Here is a 19,254-nt window from a genome sequence, read left to right on the forward strand (position 1 = left end):
TCTTGTTAAATGTTATGAGTAACTGTCAATTATTCATCTTGATAGGCTATTTGTCCACTCTTTTCACCCAACTTTTCCCCTCAGTGTTTCAAGATCTTTCTTAAACTCATGAATCCTCAAGAGTCAGATTTTTGAAGCCCAAAGCAAATGAAACTGTTTACCATTTCCTGATTAACTCTGAAAACAGTCCTGCATTCCTGCAAACAGCAGAAGTTATTTTTAGGATTGAAATAATGATCTCACGTTCCCAAGCATGTGTAGCTTCAGCTGTTCTGACTGTGGGCAGGTCAGGAATGTCAAAGATTCATACATGAACTCAAGTGAATCTCTGCATAAACAAACACAGTATTTCAATAGGGACTGACAAGTTAAACTATATACAAAAAATACCATACTCTACCTCCAACATTTTGAAATACAATACAAAAAAAATCTGTCTTTACGGTAGAAGCATTCCACAGAAACTTTGGGGCTAAAATAGTTTTAAAAATTAGGACAAATTAAAATTACACTCAGTGGCCTGGTCTAATTTTAAATGACATAATGTGCAAAAGACTTAGAACGGATACGGAGGGATGCTGGTAGGTATGCTAAATTAAGGATTCAAAACTACCAAATGCAAATTCTTCAGGAAATTATTTAAAAAATTGAAAGAAAAAGTGCAGGAAACCCAATAAAGGCAGTTAAAATTTGGTTTCTTTGAAAAGAAGAATTAATAGTAGAGGAGATAGGATTGTTAGGAAAACTGGAAGGAGTAAGGGAGAGGGTCTAACCATGATTAGCATTTTCTAGGATTTGCCTCATCTACCTTTCTTCCTTTTTTGGCTATGCCCATGGCATATGAAAATTCCTGGGGCAGGGACTGAACCTGCACCACAGCATTGACCCAAGCCGCCCCAGAACAATGCTGCATTCTCAACCCACTGTGCCATAAGAGAACTCCTATCTTTCTTTAGAAGATGCAACCAAGACCAACAAAAGTCAATTTTGATAAATAAGGAAGTTTTAAACAAGTAAGTTTTTATCATAAAGTTTAATTATGGTTCAGAAAAAATTGAGTGAATAACTTTCTCTGAAAAAATATATTGACTCTGTGTAGACTGCAGTTATTTGGGGGAGGGAGGGGACAGCTGGTAAATTAAATTACCCTATTTTCTATTCTGAAAATGACAAAAAGTCTCATTTCCAGTCTGATTATAGAGATGCATGTGCCCCAAATGGCTGAGAATAAATACAACAAGAAAGGCAAAGGCTGTAAAGCTAAGGGCATGCAACAGGCTCTTAGAGAAAGTCTCAGAAATACCCAAAGTGGCAACAAGGAACGTTTGGCTGGAATCTGAAGTTTTTTCAGTCATCTTTGTCTTTCGCTCCATGCTTAAGGATGCGGGTAAACTCGATGTAATTGAAGTTCCCCTTTTTGTCAATAGGTGCTTCTCTGTACAGCTCGTCCACCTCCTCATCTGTGAACCGATCTCCCATCGTGGTCAGCAGCTCCCTCAGGTAGTCCTCCTGAATGGTACCTTAAGAATAAAGAACCAGGGATCAGAATAAATACTACTCTGAGGATTAATTACAAGGAGCATCTACCCTTGACAAGGCACAAGCTATGTTAAGAACTATAAGCATGTAAATATATGAAATATGGGGTCTCTGCACGCTTAAGCCAACTTCAGCAGACAGTTGCCTAGAAAATGCCCCAATGCTTAATAACATTAATCTGCTCTGTTCTACCAAGCTCCCTCGACATCCATCTCCCCTATAACAAGGGCTAACCCCTATGCCTAAAGAGAAGCCATAAAGTATGACTAAGCAATCCATGCCTCATGGTTCCTTAAAGTAGCATGACTGGTTACACTTATTCTATAAGCAAATACACTAAAATCAATACCACATCAAAAACACTGATAAAGTGTTTCAGTGGAAAGAATACTGGTCTCAAGGTTTTAACAAGCTATCTTATTACAGGCATTTCATTTTACCTCTGACTTTTCTTTTTCTTTCTTTCTTTCTTTTTTTTTTTTTTTTAGGGCCATACCCACGGCATATGGAGGTTCCCAGGCTAGGGGTCCAATCGGAGCTACAGCAGCTAGCCTACACCACAGCCACAGCAACGCCAGATCTGAGCCACATCTGCGACCTACACCACGGCTCATGGCAACGCTAGATCCTTAACCCACTGAGCGAGACCAGGGATGGAACCCGCAACCTCTTGGTTCCTAGTCAGATTTGTTTCCACTGTGCCACAATGGGAACTCCCCTTTTTTTTCATATGTAAAATGAGATAAAAAGATTTTTTTAAACAACTCCAATTTAGACTCAATAACAAATATGGTCAAATATGGTTGTGCAAAAACAGAGTAAATATTTGAGCATTAACTATATCTCAGACACGGGGCTAGGCACTGGGGGTGTGTAGTAGTGAGCTGAGAGCTACGCTTTCTATTCTGGACTTGGGAAAGCAGCGTTACCACAAAAACTGACTGCACATCAGAATCATCCAGGGACTTAAAGTGGTATTTTTCAAAGGTTCCTCAAGTAACTCCCATGTGTAGTCATGACTGAGAACCACCAATGCGGTAATCCAAAGGTGATAAATGACAATGCAGGCACAAAGATCGTAAAATTCATAATGTAAAAAAAGAAAAATCCAATAACTTCCTTAAATGTGAAATTAAGCTAAAACATTTATATTTCCTATGAGTTTAAAGTGTTAAGGTCCACAAAAGAATCTTTAGATTTATGAGTTGTTTTTGCTAATTCAATCCTAGATTTAAAAAAAAAAAAAAGGGTTCTCTAAATCCTGGACTTTCAGCTTGTAGAAATAAATCCCCACCTCCAGCCAAGTTATTCAACTATCACATAAGCTAATCATCAACGATGTATAAGGGACTGCGGGAGGAGCTGGGAGGGATTACAAAGATGGGAGCATGGTGCTGCTGAAGACACACAGCTATTGCCCCGGGAGCAGGGAGAGACTGATGATTAGGAATTAGCACACAACTACAGTAGAAGTGTATGTCCCAGAAGAGAGCAATATAAAAATACTTTGGAGGTGGAAAGGAGAACACAGACATAACTCCATAAAGGATGTGAGCATGGGGAGTTCAGCAGTAGTGAACCCAACTAGTGTCCATGAGAACTCAGGTTCGACCCCTGGCCTTGCTCAGTGAGTTAAGGATATGGCGTTGCTATAAGCTGTGGGGTAGGTCGCAGATCCCATGTTGCTGTGGATGTGGCGTATGCTGGCAGCTAAAGCTCAGATTTGACCCCTAGCCTGGGAATCTCCATATGCCACAGGTGCAGCCCTAAAAAAAGAATGTGACCAGGGAGATGACTTTGAATAGATAAGACAATTTATTCTTTCATGGTTTTATTCCCTTCCACTAAAAAAGTAACACCTGCTCACAGTAAAAAATTCAATCAATATACAAGGGTCTTTAGCAGGAAATAACTAAGTCTCTCCGGCCTGCCCTTCCACTACCCCTTCCAGAAACAACTGCTCAGAGTTTTGATTTCAGGGGATGGAGGAAGAAGGTGGTATGAGGAGGCGGTAGAAACAGAGGAGGTAAGTCAGGGCAACAATACATAAAGGAGCTCAGAAGGAGGTCAGGAAGGTGATCCAGGAGTCAAGGGTAGGCTATCAGAAGAAGCCTAATGATGCTCTATCATGGGGAGCTTTGAAAGCCAGAGTGGGGACAAAAATACAAAAAAAAAAAGAAAAGAAAAGAAAAAGGAGTTCCTGTCGTGGCTCAGTGGTTAAAAAATCCGACTGGGAACCATAAGGTTGTGGGTTTGATCCCTGGCCTTGCTCAGTGGGTTAATGATCTGGCATTGCTATGGCTGTGGTGTAGGCCAGCAGCTATAGCTCTGATTCGACCTCTAGCCTGGGAACCTCCATATGCTGTGGGAGCAGCCCAAGAAATGGCAAAAATCCAAAAAAAAAAAAAAAAAAAAAGGAAAGAAAGCCAGAGTGGGGAGACTGCTTCCATCACCAAACTATGCTTGGACTGTTTAAACTCATCCAAGCAACGTATAACCAAAGGGTGTGCCTGCCTTCTCAAGAAGCTCACCATGTGAGTTACCCTCTCATCTTTTCTCCTATATACACTTTTGCCAAAGTGGCATTTATGTAATTAACCTATTGGGCTTAAGAGTTGACACCATGCAGGCAGTAAGCTACCGTCTCACTTCTTAATTTAATCCTCACAACAACCCGATGAGGTAGGTAAAACTAGTGGCTATCTTACAAATAAGAAAATAGAGGCCTAGAGAATATAAGTAACACAACTATCATGCAGAATAGGATTATAAAATCAGGGCATCTAATTCCAGAGGGAAAGGTTAAGACACCAGATCGAAACAATCTCAGAGCTGAGAGGTACCTGATAAACATACAGAGAATTGTACTGGAATCTCTGTTCACAGCAGTGTGTGCTTTTTCCAAGATTGTTCTGGTAAAGGATATTCGTTTGACACACTTTTTTTTTTTGTATTTTTGCCATTTCTTGGGCCGCTCCTGCGGCATATGGAGGTTCCCAGGCTAGGGGTCCAATCGGAGCTGTAGCCACCATTCTACACCAGAGCCACAGCAACGCAGGATCCGAGCTGCATCTTCAACCTACACCACAGCTCACGGCAACGCCGGATCGTTAACCCACTGAGCCAGGGCAGGGATCGAACCCACAACCTCATGGTTCCTAGTCGGATTCGTTAACCACTGTGCCACGAAGGGAACTCCATTTGACACACATTTACTGAGTGTTTAACCCTTGTGGAATTATTCTAGTAAAGGAGTAACATAAGGTTCCTAAAGAAATTTCAAATACACCTATTATACTGTAAATTAAAAGTTTAAATTTGACTCCTAGCCTAGGAACATCCATATGCCTCAGGTGTGGATCTAAAAAGCATTAAAAAAAAAAAAAAAAAAAAGTAGGAGCAGAGGCAGTGAAGGGAGTGACACCATAGAGTAACCTGTCCCCCCCACAAAAAATGTATGGTATAAATCTGAGGGTGTTATATATCATCATATTTGAGGTTGTTATACCATAACTAAAAATTATATCACTTGGTAATTAGGAGTTCCCACTGCAGCACAGTGGGTTAAGGATTCAGCATTGCTGCAACTGTGGCTGGAATTCGATCCCTGGTCTCAGAACTTTCATATGCCACCAAAAAAAAAAATTCACTTGGTATTTATAGGTTACTTCAGACTTACCAGTTGCTTCTTCATCAAAGCAAGCAAAAGCATTTCTGATGACATCTTCTGGGTCTGTGCCATTTAACTTTTCACCAAACATTGTGAGAAACATGGTAAAATTTATGGGACCTGGAGCCTCATTCATCATGGCATCCAGATACTCATCTGTTGGATTCTTTCCTGAAGAAAAAAGAGGATCATGATTTCAATTACATAACAAAATGCATCAACTATTCACCATAGTAAATATTTTGACAAGAAAGATTATCATTTTTATACTTCGCCATTTGCATTCAAGGTAGAAAAACTACTTCGAAAAAAGTCTTCTCCAATAAAGACAGCCTGTATTAAGAGTCTGGAGATTGTGTGCTATTCCATTAGGATGTCAGGAGGAATAATACTGCTCTCTTAATCAATACCAGTATTTGCAGTGCACGCACACACACGTGCACACATATGGCTGGCCCCCGGCCTAATCCTTAGACTTGACCAGAAACCTGTAGGTGGTCCAAAGACCACACTTTTGGAACCAATGCTCCAGACTTTGAATCTCAGTGAATATAACATCATTAGATTTGCTTCTAGAGCTTTAGGACTTAAGGGGGAAAAAAAAACACATTAAAGGTGTTACAGAAATTCTATTTGATATATTATTAAAACGGATCATTACCCAGGGAGGCAAGCATGTCATGCAAGTCTTCCTTGTCGATGAAACCATCTCTGTTCTGATCGATCATGTTGAAGGCCTCCTTGAACTCCTGAATCTGTGACTGGTCAAACATGGCAAACACATTGGAAGTTGCGCGCTGGGGGCGCTTCTTGGTGGTCTTGGTCTTTGCTCTTTTGCTCGACATGGTGGTGGTTAAATCCTAACAAAGGAAAATATGAGAAATAAAAAACAAGTTGAACCAAACCTTCCAATATGTTTGAGTGACAGAGGGATGTGACTAAAATCTAGCCAGAAGGATAGTATCGCTTGGCAAAAATCTCTCTCAATTGATATCGATACTCATTCAAACTACAAGAGAAAAACCAAACTCATGCTTTGAGTTCCCTCGTCTTTAGTAGTCAGAACATTTAATCAACAGTCCATTACTAACTCCAAGTTCCAAACTACAATCAACATGAATTCAAAACTCAGAGCATTAGCAACAAGATTTCACGTCCCCCATACCACTAGACAGCTGGTTTAAGGACTAATTACCCAATCTACCAGCTTAAAAATGATACAAAAAAATAAGAAACGAAACCCGCCGGTATTCTAGAAAAACAGTGCTGGTTCTACCCCTCAGTGCACAGAGCACAAGGGATCCTAATTCACCCTCCACAGGTCTATCCTTCTGCAGCCGTAGCCAAAACCAGCTGTCCTGTTCTAGGGTGAAGAGAAAGGAGGAAGCGGAGCTGACTGACGGGGACAGGTCTTATCTCCTAGTCTTTACCAGCAAATACCATTCTTCCACTTGCAACCAACACTTCTTATCTTACCCTCACTTCTGGAATCAAGGTAGTTCAAGAAAGATACTTATAGGAAGACTAAGTGAAAAGTAGAGAGAACTCTGAAAGTAATTTAACTATAATTACATTTTACAATTATTTCCACTCTATTCAAATCAATTTGTGCTCAAAGCTAAGTTAAATCACTTGAAGTAACAAAAATCAGAGCACAATACAAATTTTGAAAGCAATTTCATTTGTAGAAAGCATTTTAAGTATGGAAACTACCTTTGCTCTCTAATAATCTAAATTTATCCCTGTAAAATTTAAGTTAACAATAAAGAGAATGTCTAATAATATCTAAGATGAAAAGGCAATTTTCCTTTCAACACAGTCTCTAAGACTATACAAATTTGAAGTTATAAATCCCATCATTATCAGATAATAAAATTTTACCGTACCATCCTTCAGAGCTGAAGCGGTAAATGGCAGTCTGCAAAACTTCTAACCCACGAGACTAAGACACTGAATTCAGTTATATTCTTCGAAGCAGGTCTAAAATAGGCAGTACTGATTTCACTCTCTGACCAGGACAACAATTTTAAAGCTTACGTCCTGAAAACAACATTTAGCTATGAGGTAGCAAAACACTATGCCCTTGCTCTAAAAATAAGTCTGTGGACTGCAAAGAATGAAGTACTACCTAGATGTCAGTACTGCAAAGTGACCTTAGAGCACAGCTTCATAAGGGCTTTTAAAAACTTAGTTGTTACATTCTTTCCTTGATTAGACAACATCAGCCAGACTAAATTCAATTATGGAAACAATTGGAAAAGCTCTGCCTCAGATTTTTTTTTAGCTAAATCTGTTCTCAGATTTTAGAAGGAAATTCCACAAAGGAGAGTCACAAATTCCAGTCCATCAAACACAGCACTCTTCTGTGATGCTCTGGAATGTATTGCTGGTAAGATATACCCTATGTGACATAGAAGTTATGAAATATACTCCTCCCGAGCTTCCAAGCTTCCTTTAATCACTCTTTCACGAATGCATATTTTCATGCTGTAACACCTTCCCACACAATAAATCCATTATCTAAACTATGTAGCACTCTATAATTTTCCCCTCTATTCTAAATGCAGTGTTAAAAACTACAAGGAATATGGAATATATTATTCCTCCTTCTCCTAAATGTACTTCAGGACTTGAGTTAGAGGCTGAAACCCAAGGAGTGGCACATATTTATCAAAGTGTCATATCTCTTTAATATTTTACGTGTGCCACATCTTTGCAAAACGAAACGTCTTTAAAAATAGTCTTTTGGGAGTTCCCATCCTGGAGCAGCAGAAACGAATCTGACTAGGAACCATGACATTGCAGGTTCGATCCCTGGCCTCGCTCAGTAAGTTAAGGATCCAGTGTTGCCGTGAGCTGTGGTGCAGGTTGAAGATGCAGCTTGGATCTGGGGTGGCTGTGGCTCTGGCATAGGCCGGCAGCAACAACTCCGAATAGACCCCTAGCCTGGGAACCTCCATATGCCACGGGTGCGGCCCTAAAAGAAAAAAAAAAAAAAAGACAAAAAATAAAATAAAAAAATAGTCTTTTGTTTGACATTGTCTTACCCTAATAACGTACAAATGTCAGTTAAGAAAGAAACTGATAAAAATTATAGGTTAAATGGTTGACACAACTGATTTTTAATCTAAAAACCTCATAATACTAAATCTGGTGGGGGGGCCTCTAGGTACGTTTTTAAAATGCTTAGTTCGGATTATAAAGTAACACCTTTGAATTTTGATGTATTTCCTATTAGCGTTTCTTTTAACCATGCAGTCTTCAAATCTGTAAATACTCTTTTTTTTTTTTTTTTTGCTTTTTTTGCTTTTTAGGGCCCCACTTGTGGCACATGGAAGTTCCCAGGCCAGGGGTCAAACTGGAGCTGCAGCTGCCGGCCTATGCCACAGCCACAGAAATACCGGATTCGTGCCGCATCTATGATCTATACTACAGCTCACAGCAACGCCAGATCTTTAACCCACTGATTGAGGCTGGGGATCGAACCTGCATTCTCAGGGGTAACAGTTGGGTTTGTTTCCACTGAGCCACAAGAACTCCTATAAGATAGTTTCTTAAAGTTATAAAGTTTTTTTTTTTTTTGGTCAGCACCAACAAGGGTCTCACAGAATTTTTCTTTAGCTCATTCAATACTGAATCATCAGTCTTTAATACGATCAGTAGAATTACACTCATATGCATCAAATGTTATGAGTATTGATTATTACTTAAGAATTAAGAAATGTAAGATAAGTGTCCTATCTTCAAGAAGCTTAAAATATACTTAGGGAGGTAACTGTAAAGAAATAAGATGATTGGTTCGATTCATGAGATGCATCACACAGCTTTCATTCCAGAAGTATTACTCTCAAGTTAACAGTATGTATAACAAAAATAAATAACACAATGGTAGTACATAATTATCAAATACTGTGAGTTCAGAAAAGGTCTTTATTTCTAAAAGATTTGGTGGGTGAGGAGACCCTGAAAACCCCTAAAAGCTACAAGATTTCTTTAGAATTACAAGATTTAAATGTTAGTCTTAATTCTAACAAATTAAGGTAGGTAATTCTACCAAAAACTGGTAGTGTGATGTTGGGCAAGTCACTACATGGGCCCTGACTTTTTCAAGGAGGGTGGACACTGATCTATGAATTTATCTCCTGCCAGAAACCTGACAGGGAGTTCACTTCAGAAGTCAATCATTCAAAAATATGGGCAGGGTGGATATTTTTCCACCAAACTGAAAGCATGGGTGGAATAAACACTGGTGGAGAGGGAGCCAAATGAGGAGCAGTGCTGTCTATGATCCCAAGGAGCAGATCACTTACAACAGATACTGTCACTGTTCTCCTAATTATGATTCTAGTATGCTGTCCATTTTTACATTCCCCATACAAGTCAGACTGAAACTCTCTTCATGTAACAAGCCTTTAGCAAATTCACAACTCTCATAAGTTAGGGTAAAATAAAGTTGAAGATATTTCACACATCAATTTAAGCAGGACGGGAGGATTTGCCATAAAGGCACTTGGGACTTCCAAGTTACAAGGATCCTCACTCATCCTAAATTGGAGACTGGAGTATTTCTTAAGCATTTAATGAAAGAACAATGAAAGAACTTTGGGATGAAGGGCTATATATTGTATGAAACTTGCAGCTTCTATGAAATACATAAGGATTTCAGATGCCGGAGAAAGTGAATGAAACACAATCTCATGGTCAAGGAGGTTCAGTTTACAGATGTGATGGAATATAATCTTGCCTTAATCAGGGAAGGGGCGTGTTGCTGGTAATGAATTTCTGGATTTTTCTTTTTTTTTTTAGTTTGATCAAATACCAAGATAATCATTCAGGCTTATGACAAAAAGGAGGTATACAAACTAGGGTGTTAAGACTAGATTTAAGGGATGGAGAAATGGAAAATAAAGATCCTCACACCAAGGGCAACCAGAAGATTTTTTTCAGAATTTCTAGATACTCTGGTTTCATTTGTAAAATGGGATTAATCCCATTACAAATTAATCAACATTACACTATATTACTCTAGTTAGAATCCTAGATTCCAGCATTTATAGTGGTAATAAGTGTAAACTGAGCTGAAGACTTTTTCTACTACAGAACACTCAAATTGACCAGTATTCTGGAAACATGTTCTTTAAGGAAAAACTCTCATTTCAGAAAACACCTCCTAGTACGACAGCACAGTGTCTGCTTTCCGAGTCCAGACCAAATCTACTGATTTGTCTCATTTAAACAATAAACCTTTTTCCAAGCTAAATAGATATATAACTTTTTGGTGCCAACCACAGTTTTTTAAAAGTACATTTTCAGGGTGGTGCTTCCGTTCCAACTAAACCAAGTTTTCAATTCCTTTGCAAACTTCCGGTTAAAGGTAGGAACAGTTCCCTTAGACTGCCACACCCAAAAAGTTCTCAGCACTTGACAAAGGCAATTCTTTGTCGGGGTTCACTGAGAGTAAAGCCTCACTTTTGAAAATAAAAAGCTCTCTGGTCAAGTTTTATCGAATGCCTTCCAGAACATGAAACAAACAGCAATAATTTTAAGAAATACTCACTTTCTTCACCTTTAGATATAAAACTTTGTGCGCTGAAGTTAAAATCTCACCTGAACGCTTATTTCTACTCCAAGTTCTGTAAAGAACTGACATACTCTTTGATAAACCAATTCAACTACTATAAAAAGAAACACTTTGGGAAACTGATATAACCCCAAGTCTCCACCCAAAAGGAATGTGGTGGTGTATTATGGAATTTTTCTGAAGCCGCAAATTAAACACCAAACCTCCCTTTGCCCAAATATCACTTAAAACAAAGTTCTAATTACAGAATGGACACTGAGCTGAGGAAGATGCTAATTTGAGGTGGTTATTCCAACTAAACGTAGCCACACAGCTGCAACAACAGCTGCAGCGGGGAGGTGCGCCGGAGTGGTGGTGGGGGAGGCAATGGGCTACAGTTTTTGCGCAAACTCTTGAATCCGGCAAGTTTACGTTAGAAACTAAACTTAGTCCCAGAGTCAGATCCGCGGGGCTCGGGTTTCCCAGGCCGGCTGTCGCCCAAGCTCGCGGCGCCAGCAGGCTAAGCCACATTTCCTGACCTCCAAGTCTGGCAAAATTGGCATCTGGGCCGTTTCCGGCCCCCGGCTTTTGATACTGGAGCTGGCCCTTGGGCTCGAAACCCACGAAGCGGCTGGTACATCTGCCCAGGTGCGCTCCCGGTACCACGGAAGCACCGCTGCTCATCAGCCGCCCCACGGGTATGCGGCCAGAATGAGCCCCAAGCACCACTCACCCTGCTCAGCCGCAAGAATCCGATTGCTTCGGGTACCCCCTCGCTGCCTCGGCTGCCGCTACTAACTCGCTTCCAATACCAGAGCCGCTACAATCCAACACTTCCGGCCTCCGCCTAGCGAACCGGAAGGAAGTCGAGTCACCATTCTGGGCTAACACTGTGAGCCTGGGTTAACGGAAGGGCGACGGGGCAGGGGTGTTGCCAGTATGCTCCAAGGGCGTAATTTTGACCGACTGCATTGCAAGAAAGTATCAATTGGGCAGCCTAGCACATAGAAAAACGTTAAATGGTTCATTGGGACTAATGACTAAGTTTTAGTCTTTTTTATACCCCCTTTTACAAAGTAAGCTTTTCTTTCCCCCCTTTTCTGTTGGCAAATGGGTGAGTCTCTCCTGTGGGTTTGCCCCTCCGCACATTCCAAAGCCCGGCTAGGGGCGGGGCTCGGCAGCCGAAGTCCTTGTAGGGAAATCGCGGAGATATTTCGCGGCTCACGTGAGTGGCCTTCGCCCCGCCTCCGAGTGCCCGGCCCCTGGCGCCGAGCAGTCCTGCGCCTGCGCCTGGGGCTCGCCTCAGGTTGACCTGGGAGTTTTTGGTTCTCCTGAGGGTCCAGCACGGCTAGCGTACCTCAAGATGAGGCCTTTAGGCGAGAGATTTGATTTCTGTGTACCATGTTATTTTATAAAGGGTCGCGCCCCTCCGTCAGGAGCAAACATTGTGAAGTCCCGGGGGCCCCCAGCGAAGCGGCCACTATCTCTGCCCCAGAAGGATCTCCTCAGGCCAAGGCAGGCGGAAGACTTATTCCCTCTTCAGAAAGTTTGGGGTTCTGTTTCCCACCGGAGCTTCTTGAGTCCCCGACAACAGGGAGAACCTGTCTCCATCGGGCTCTGAGGGAAGACCCGCGACCCACAGCGTGGAGCTTCCTAACCACGCCCATGCCTCTCAGGGTGCCTGGTGAAAAGAGTAAGAAGTCTGGCCTATAGTTTCTCAGTTCTCCTTTCCCAACACAGCTTCAGACACTGCGTCGCCCAATTCTGCCCTCCTCTGTCCAGTCTGGCAAGTGCGGCGACGAAGGAGTGGGCTGGAGCCCATGACACTCCAGGTCACCCCAAAGCCGGGCTTGGGAGCCTGGTCTGGCTCACCAGGCCAGAGCAGTTCTGAGGCTTGGGGTCCCCTCGAAAGCCGCTCTCACCCTGCTGACAAGAAAGGTAAAAGCTGCAGAGTAATGCACTCGGGATGTGATTAAGCTACACCTTCAAAGACCTCAGGAGCATTTCCTCTGTTTTGTTTTGTTTTTGTCTTTTTAGGTCCGCACCTGCAGCAGATGGAAGTTCCCAGGCTAGGAGTCAAATTGAAGCTGCAGCTCTTGGCCTACACCACAGCCACAGCCACACCAGATCCGAGATGCGTCTGCCATCCGAGCTACACCACAACTCATGGCAAGGCAGGGCCCTTAACCCACTGAATGGGGGCCAGGATGAACCTGCATCCTCATGAGTACTAGCTGGGTTCTAAACCGCTGAACCTTGGGAACACCAGTCTCTTAACCAATAATATATTCCAAAGTTCACTTAGAGGCCAAGTCACTGAAAAATAAGTAGCTCTCCTAATTCTCCAGAATAATTGAAACAAAGATGATTAGTTTACTAAACAGCTTTAATAGTGAGAATCCTTTGGAAGGGGGTGGCTACTATCTAAAAATACAAAATATTGGGTACTCCCATCTCGAACCTGCTGAATCAGAATCTTCTAGAGCAGGAGTTCCCGTCATGGCTCAGTGGTTATGAATCTGACTAGGAACCATGAGGTTGAGGGTTTGATCTCTGCCCTCGCTCAGTGGGTTAAGGATTTGGTGTTGCTGTGTCTGTGGCCAGCAGCTATAGCTCTGATTGGACCCCTAGCCTGGGAACCTCCGTATACCGCGAGTGTGGCCCTAAAAAGACAAAAATTAAAAAAAAAAAAAAAATCTAGGGCAGCTTCTGGGTAGCTGTCAATTTAACAGGGGTCCTAAGCGACTCTTATCACCAAAGGTGGGAACTCAGAGCTAGATGGCTTAGAGTCTAAGATGGGGCAGTGACACATTCCAGATGCCCAGGTCAGGGACTGCAGATGATGGGTCTTGGGGCCTGGCTTGGCATCCTGCACCCTGCAGTGCTCACACACCTCCACGGAGCGGTGGCCTGTCACCAGGGGGCGCTGGGGCTTGCACTTTTGTCCTTCATAAAGAAAACTGTCCCATATGGTGAAAGGGGCAGCTAAGTTTTCTCCTCATTGCGTCTGTCTGCCACTCAGTTGACAGGTATTAAGCAGCAGCTACACTGCCAAGCACTGTGGTGAGTGCTGTGCTTTTTATGGCTTTTGAAATAGAAAATAGTTGCTACCTCTGGGATGACAGGGGAGGGTGTAGAAAGGGTGCCAAAGGCACAGGGAGTGTCAGGGAACAAACGTGAAACAGATCATTACAGCAGAATTAGATAAGGTTTACAGAAGGAACATAGAGGAGGAAATCAGCCTCTCTGGGGACTTGTAGAAAATCCCACGGAGGACTATTGAGAGCTGATTCTGGAAGTCAGTGGGGAGGAGAGGAGAGGAAGATTCCAGCTAATGAGAGCAACTTGCCTGATTGGAAGTGATGGGGGGGCGGGGGCTGGCTGATTGAAGACTAGCAGGAATTGTGTGGTCCATGTTCATTCATTCGTTTATTTATTCCCCAATTAACTGTGGGTAGCAAAGTTTAGCAGTGAGGAAAAATAAAATCTTGATAAAATGGTATTCAAATTTCCAAATTATGTTTTGATATTCAATTTTAATGATTGGACCCACCACCAAAGACCTCTCACTCTGGTATCTCTGCCCTTTTGGACTTTACAGGAGATCTTTGCCCCGAGGTGACAATCTCCTTTTCATCTTCTCATTAAAAGTTTAGAGACTGAATAACCCTGAAGGCAAGTCACTCAACCGGTCTGAGGCTCAATTTTCTGATTTGTAATATCTACCTTGCTTATTTTGTGGTATTTTCTGATTACATGAGTTCATTTATATGAAAGTTTTTGTTAAGTATACAACAGTAGCTTTCAAATTTTTGACCCAAACCCACATAACTTATATCAGTAAGCAGTACTTTCTAGAGTATTCTTTTTGATTTTTTGCCATTTAACTTTTAAAAATGCTCCTCAAGACTTAGTATATGTGAATTTATGATCCACTAATGTGTAGGTTCTCAACCAGGGATGACTTCTCCCCCGCCAAGGGAACATTTGGCAATGTCTTGAGACATTTTTGATTTTTGTAACCAAGGAGCTGCGACTGGTATCTAATGGGTAGAAGCTAGGGATGCTGCTAAACATATGCAATGCACAGGACAGCCCCCTGCAACAAAACATTATTCGACTGAAAAATGTCACCAGTGCCAAGGGTGGGAAAACTCCTGTACTAATGTTTCGGGAACTCAGTATATAGTATTCAGTTACGTAGGGGGTACTATAATTACACTAAAAGGACACTACTGCTCCTGACTCAAGGTGAGGCTCCCTTTTTCCCCCTAAGATTAGATCTAAACAGAGAGAGAAAAGGAACTCAAATTAATACGTACCTACTATGTACTAGTATTCTATGTAAGCATTTTTATCATTTAATTTTTGCATAACCCTATGAGATGTAAGTATTACCCTCATTTCACAGATTAGGAAACTGAGGCTCAAATACTGTAGTGACTTGCACATATTACCAAAAGGCAACAAAAGAACCGGGATTATAACTCATGCCTCTCTTTGTCCAGGGAAGAGATAAGAGAGGACAGGGGCCAGTATTTCTTATTCAGGTACCTCTAACTCCTAATAAAATGCCTAAATATGCATGGCTGCCGATACATATTTGGTAATTTGTTACTTGTTCAAATGCACATAGCTAGTATGTGTCCTGACCCAAAGTCCGCATTTTGTTTTACTATACTGTGCTCTCTCTGTTGGTCCAAAGAGGGAGACTCCATACCCAAACAACGAAGAAGCATGATTGAACTTGTGTTTAGTATCTAAGTCAGTAATTTCCTAATGATCACGTACAATTTTTATTTTATTTAAGAAACTTGAATGCTAAGAGTCATGGCTTACATTCTGATATTACCTATATAAATGGAATTCTAATTTTTTGTACATGAAATAGAATGTACCAATTAGCATTAATTCAGGAAAACAGTAGGAGGAGCTCCTTTCTTTTAAATGAAGTAAAGGTGTTTGAGTTAATCTGTATGGAAGTTAGCTAAAGCACCAAAGCTACAAATAGTGTATTAAAAGCTACATAAAGAACTGCTGTTTTTTAAAAGTCACAAATATTTCTAAATTCAGGAATGATATGCAATAAAAGAAATAATGTGGAATTAATAATATTTGGAGAAATTCATTATTTCCATACTAGTTAATCTGAAAAAATATGCTAGATAGTTAATGCTTAGAAAAATTAAAATTCGGAGTTCCTATCATGGCTTAACGGTTAATGAACCGGACTAGCATCCATAAGGATGTGGGTTTGATCCCTGGCCTTGTTCAGTGGGTTAAGAATCTGGTGTTGTCGTGAGCTGTGGCATAGGTCGAAGATGCAGCTCGGATCCCACGTTGCTGTGGCTGTAGTGTAGGCCGGTGGCTGCAGCTTGGATTGGACCCCTAGCCTGGGAACCTCCATATGCCTCGGGTGCAGTACTAAAAAGACAAAAAAAAAAAAAAAAAAAAAAAAAACTAAACAAGATGCAAGAAGAGAGAATCTGAGTAAACCAAACCAAAATATATAAGAATTACCTAGAAAATAAGTTTCCTGTCTCTGTAGTTAATTGAAGAAATGCTACTGCAACTGTTAAAAGACAAAGATTCATAATAAACTCTTTTGAAATACATAGTGTAACATAGTTGATTCTAATGAACTATATGTTAATGAACTATATGTTAATGAATATAGTGACTAAATTACATTTTCTGAATTAATCTTATAAGGCAAATATTTTAAAATATTCCCAAATAAAACTAATATCTGAAACAAAAATTATGGTTTAGGCTTACTTCAATTAATTCTTTAGCCTCTCCATCTGGAATAGGGCATAATAATAGTATCCATTTTATTCAATCATTGTGTGGATTAGGAGTTATGATCCATGTAAATTTCTTAGTGAGAAATCAGCTTTGGTTGATTAAGTCACTGAGATTTGGAGTTTGCTGAGCAGTTAACCTAACCTGACTAATTGATGTACCAATGTTTTATCTACCTGGCTGGAGGAAACAATCTGAATGGCCACACTTTAAATAATGACCACAGGTGGCACAGTGGGTTAAGGATCTGTTGTTGTATATATCACATCTGGGGTTCAGATTTGATCCCTGGCTCAGGAAATTCCATATGCTGCAGGTGCAGCCAAAAAAGAAAAAAGGAAAAAAGGGATGACCATAGACCTCAAGTGGGCCCCTGATGCTACCTAAGTATTCATGTCATTCCCCTAGTTCTTTTATGCAACTTCTTAGATGTCACTTTTATAACTTCTATCTTCTCACACCATCAACACCTTCTCCCATTCTTGCTCTCAGTTCATGACCTTGTTTCTGAGTCACTGAGAAAAAAATGACTCCCACAAGCTCCCATACCCCATTTAACCACCAGCCAGTATCTGTCCCAATATGTTGTCTTCCCCCTCCTGTTAAGGAGGCCTCCTTGCTCCTATGGAAAACCAGTTTCTCCATTTTCTCACTCATGTCACTCTTAAGGATTCTGTCTTCCCCTGCATCATGATGTTCTCTCTCTCTTTATTGGATTATTCCCGTCAATAAGTATGCTGTAATGTTTCCCATATGTGGCAGGCTCCCTGGAGATGTCCATGTCCTAATTCTGAAAACTATGACTACGTTAGATTCCATGGCAAAGGGGAATTAAGAATGGAATTAAGGTTCTAGTGAGCTGACCTTAAAATAGGGAGACTGTCCTGTGTTATCACGATGAGCACTGTATAATCAAAGGGTCTTAAAAGTAGAAGAAGGCAGAATTTGACAATCAGAGAGAGATGTGACTGTGGAAAAATGGTCAGAGTGATGCAACATTGCTGGTTTTAAAGATGGAGGAAGGAGAAGTTCCTTGTAACTCAGCAGGTTGTGTCTGGTGTTGTCACTGCTATGGTGCAGCTTCCATCCCTGGCCCAGAAACTTCCACATGCTGCAGGCCACAAAGAGAAAAAAAAAAGAAAAAAGAAAAAAAAAAAAAAAGAAAGGAGGAAGGCGCCATGAGCCAAGGATTGTAAGTGAACTCTAGAAGCTGGGAAAGGCAAGAAAACAGACTCTCCCCTAGAGCCTTTATGAAGGAACCTAGTCTTGCTGACACCTTGATTTTAGCCCAGTGAGACCAAGTTGGACTTCTGCTCTACACAACTGAAGATAATTAAATTGCATCATTTTAAACTACTAGATTTGTGGTAATTTGTTGTAGCAACAATAGAAAACTACTGTAGCACAAACAAAAACCCACCTTCTCCTATAGTGATGGAAATAAAAACAAAAATAAACAGGACCTATTTAAACTTAAAATCTTTTGCACAACAAAGGAAATCATGAACAAAACAAAAAGACAACCTACAGAATGGGAGAAGATATTTGCATTTTCAAATGATGCAACTGACAAGGGGTTTATCTCTAAATATACTGATATCTCATGCAGGTTTCTATCAAAAAAATAACCCAGTCAAAAAAACAGGCAGAAGAACTAAATAGACATTTCTCCAAAGAAGATATACAGGTGGCCAAGAGGCACATTAAAAGATGTTCAACATCATTAATATAGAAATGCAAATCAAAACTACGTTGAGGTATCACCTAGCACCAGTCAGAATGGCCATCATCAAGAAGTCTACAAATAGTAAGTGCTAGAAAGGATATGGAGGAAAGGAATCCTCCTACACTATTGGTGGGAATGTAACTTGGTATAGCAACTATGGAGAATAGTACAGAGGCTCCTTTAAAAACTAAAAATAGAGCTATCTTATAATCCTGCAATCTCAGTCCTGGGCATATACATATGCACTTCAATACTCACAGCAGCACTGTTTACACTAGCCAAGATATGGAAACAACCGAAATGTCCACGGACAGATGAATGGATAAAGAAGATGTGGTACATATATATAATGGAATATTAACCATAAAAAAGAATGAAATAATGCCCTTTGCAGCAACATGGATGGACCTAGAGATTATCATACTAAGTGAAATAAGCCAGAGAAAAACAAATATATTATATTGCTTACATGCGGACTAAAAAAAAAAAAAAAAAAGATACAAATGAACTTATTTCCATAACACTTATGGTTACCAAAGGGTAAAGGGGAAAGGCGGTTGGGGGAGGGAAAGGATAAATTAGAATTAAAGTTGAATAAAAAAGAGTTCCCATGGTGGCTCAGCAGTAATGAACCCAACTACTGTCCATGAGGATGAGGGTTCAATCTCTGGTCTTGCTCAGTGGGTTAAGGATCTGGTGTTTCCATGAACTGTGGTATAGCAACAATAGGAAAAGCTACTGTAGGACAGACGGCTCAGATCTACTGTTACTGTAACTGTGGGGTATGCCAGCAACTGCGGCTCCAAATGGACCCCAGCCTGGGATCTTCCATATGCCACGGATGCAGCCCTAAAAAGAAAAAAAAAAAAAAAAAAAAAACTTTCCTCCTCTACCTATTGTCCTATTTCTTTGTTCCCCTCTATAAAATTCCTCAAAAGAGTTGCTTATACTCAG

At 40.8% G+C, this 19,254-nt stretch overlaps 1 protein-coding gene across 2 annotated transcripts; it reads right to left on the reverse strand.

The window, feature by feature from the left end:
- Positions 679–11,628, reverse strand: LOC733637 (myosin regulatory light chain 2 protein). Of its 2 annotated transcripts, none has more exons than NM_001244251.2 (4): positions 11,503–11,628; positions 5,871–6,069; positions 5,219–5,380; positions 679–1,520 (listed from the first exon to the last, which is right to left on the reverse strand). In NM_001244251.2, exons 2-4 carry the CDS (start codon positions 6,052–6,054, stop codon positions 1,348–1,350), a joined length of 519 nt encoding a protein of 172 aa, NP_001231180.1. In that variant the 5' UTR covers positions 6,055–6,069; positions 11,503–11,628; the 3' UTR covers positions 679–1,347. The 2 variants fall into 2 exon arrangements, with proteins under 2 accessions (NP_001231180.1, NP_001038037.3); NM_001044572.3 differs by lacking the exon at positions 11,503–11,628 and adding an exon at positions 7,096–7,145.

The sequence above is a fragment of the Sus scrofa genome, chromosome 6, assembly GCF_000003025.6.
Source record: "Sus scrofa isolate TJ Tabasco breed Duroc chromosome 6, Sscrofa11.1, whole genome shotgun sequence".
Lineage (NCBI taxonomy): Eukaryota > Metazoa > Chordata > Mammalia > Artiodactyla > Suidae > Sus > Sus scrofa.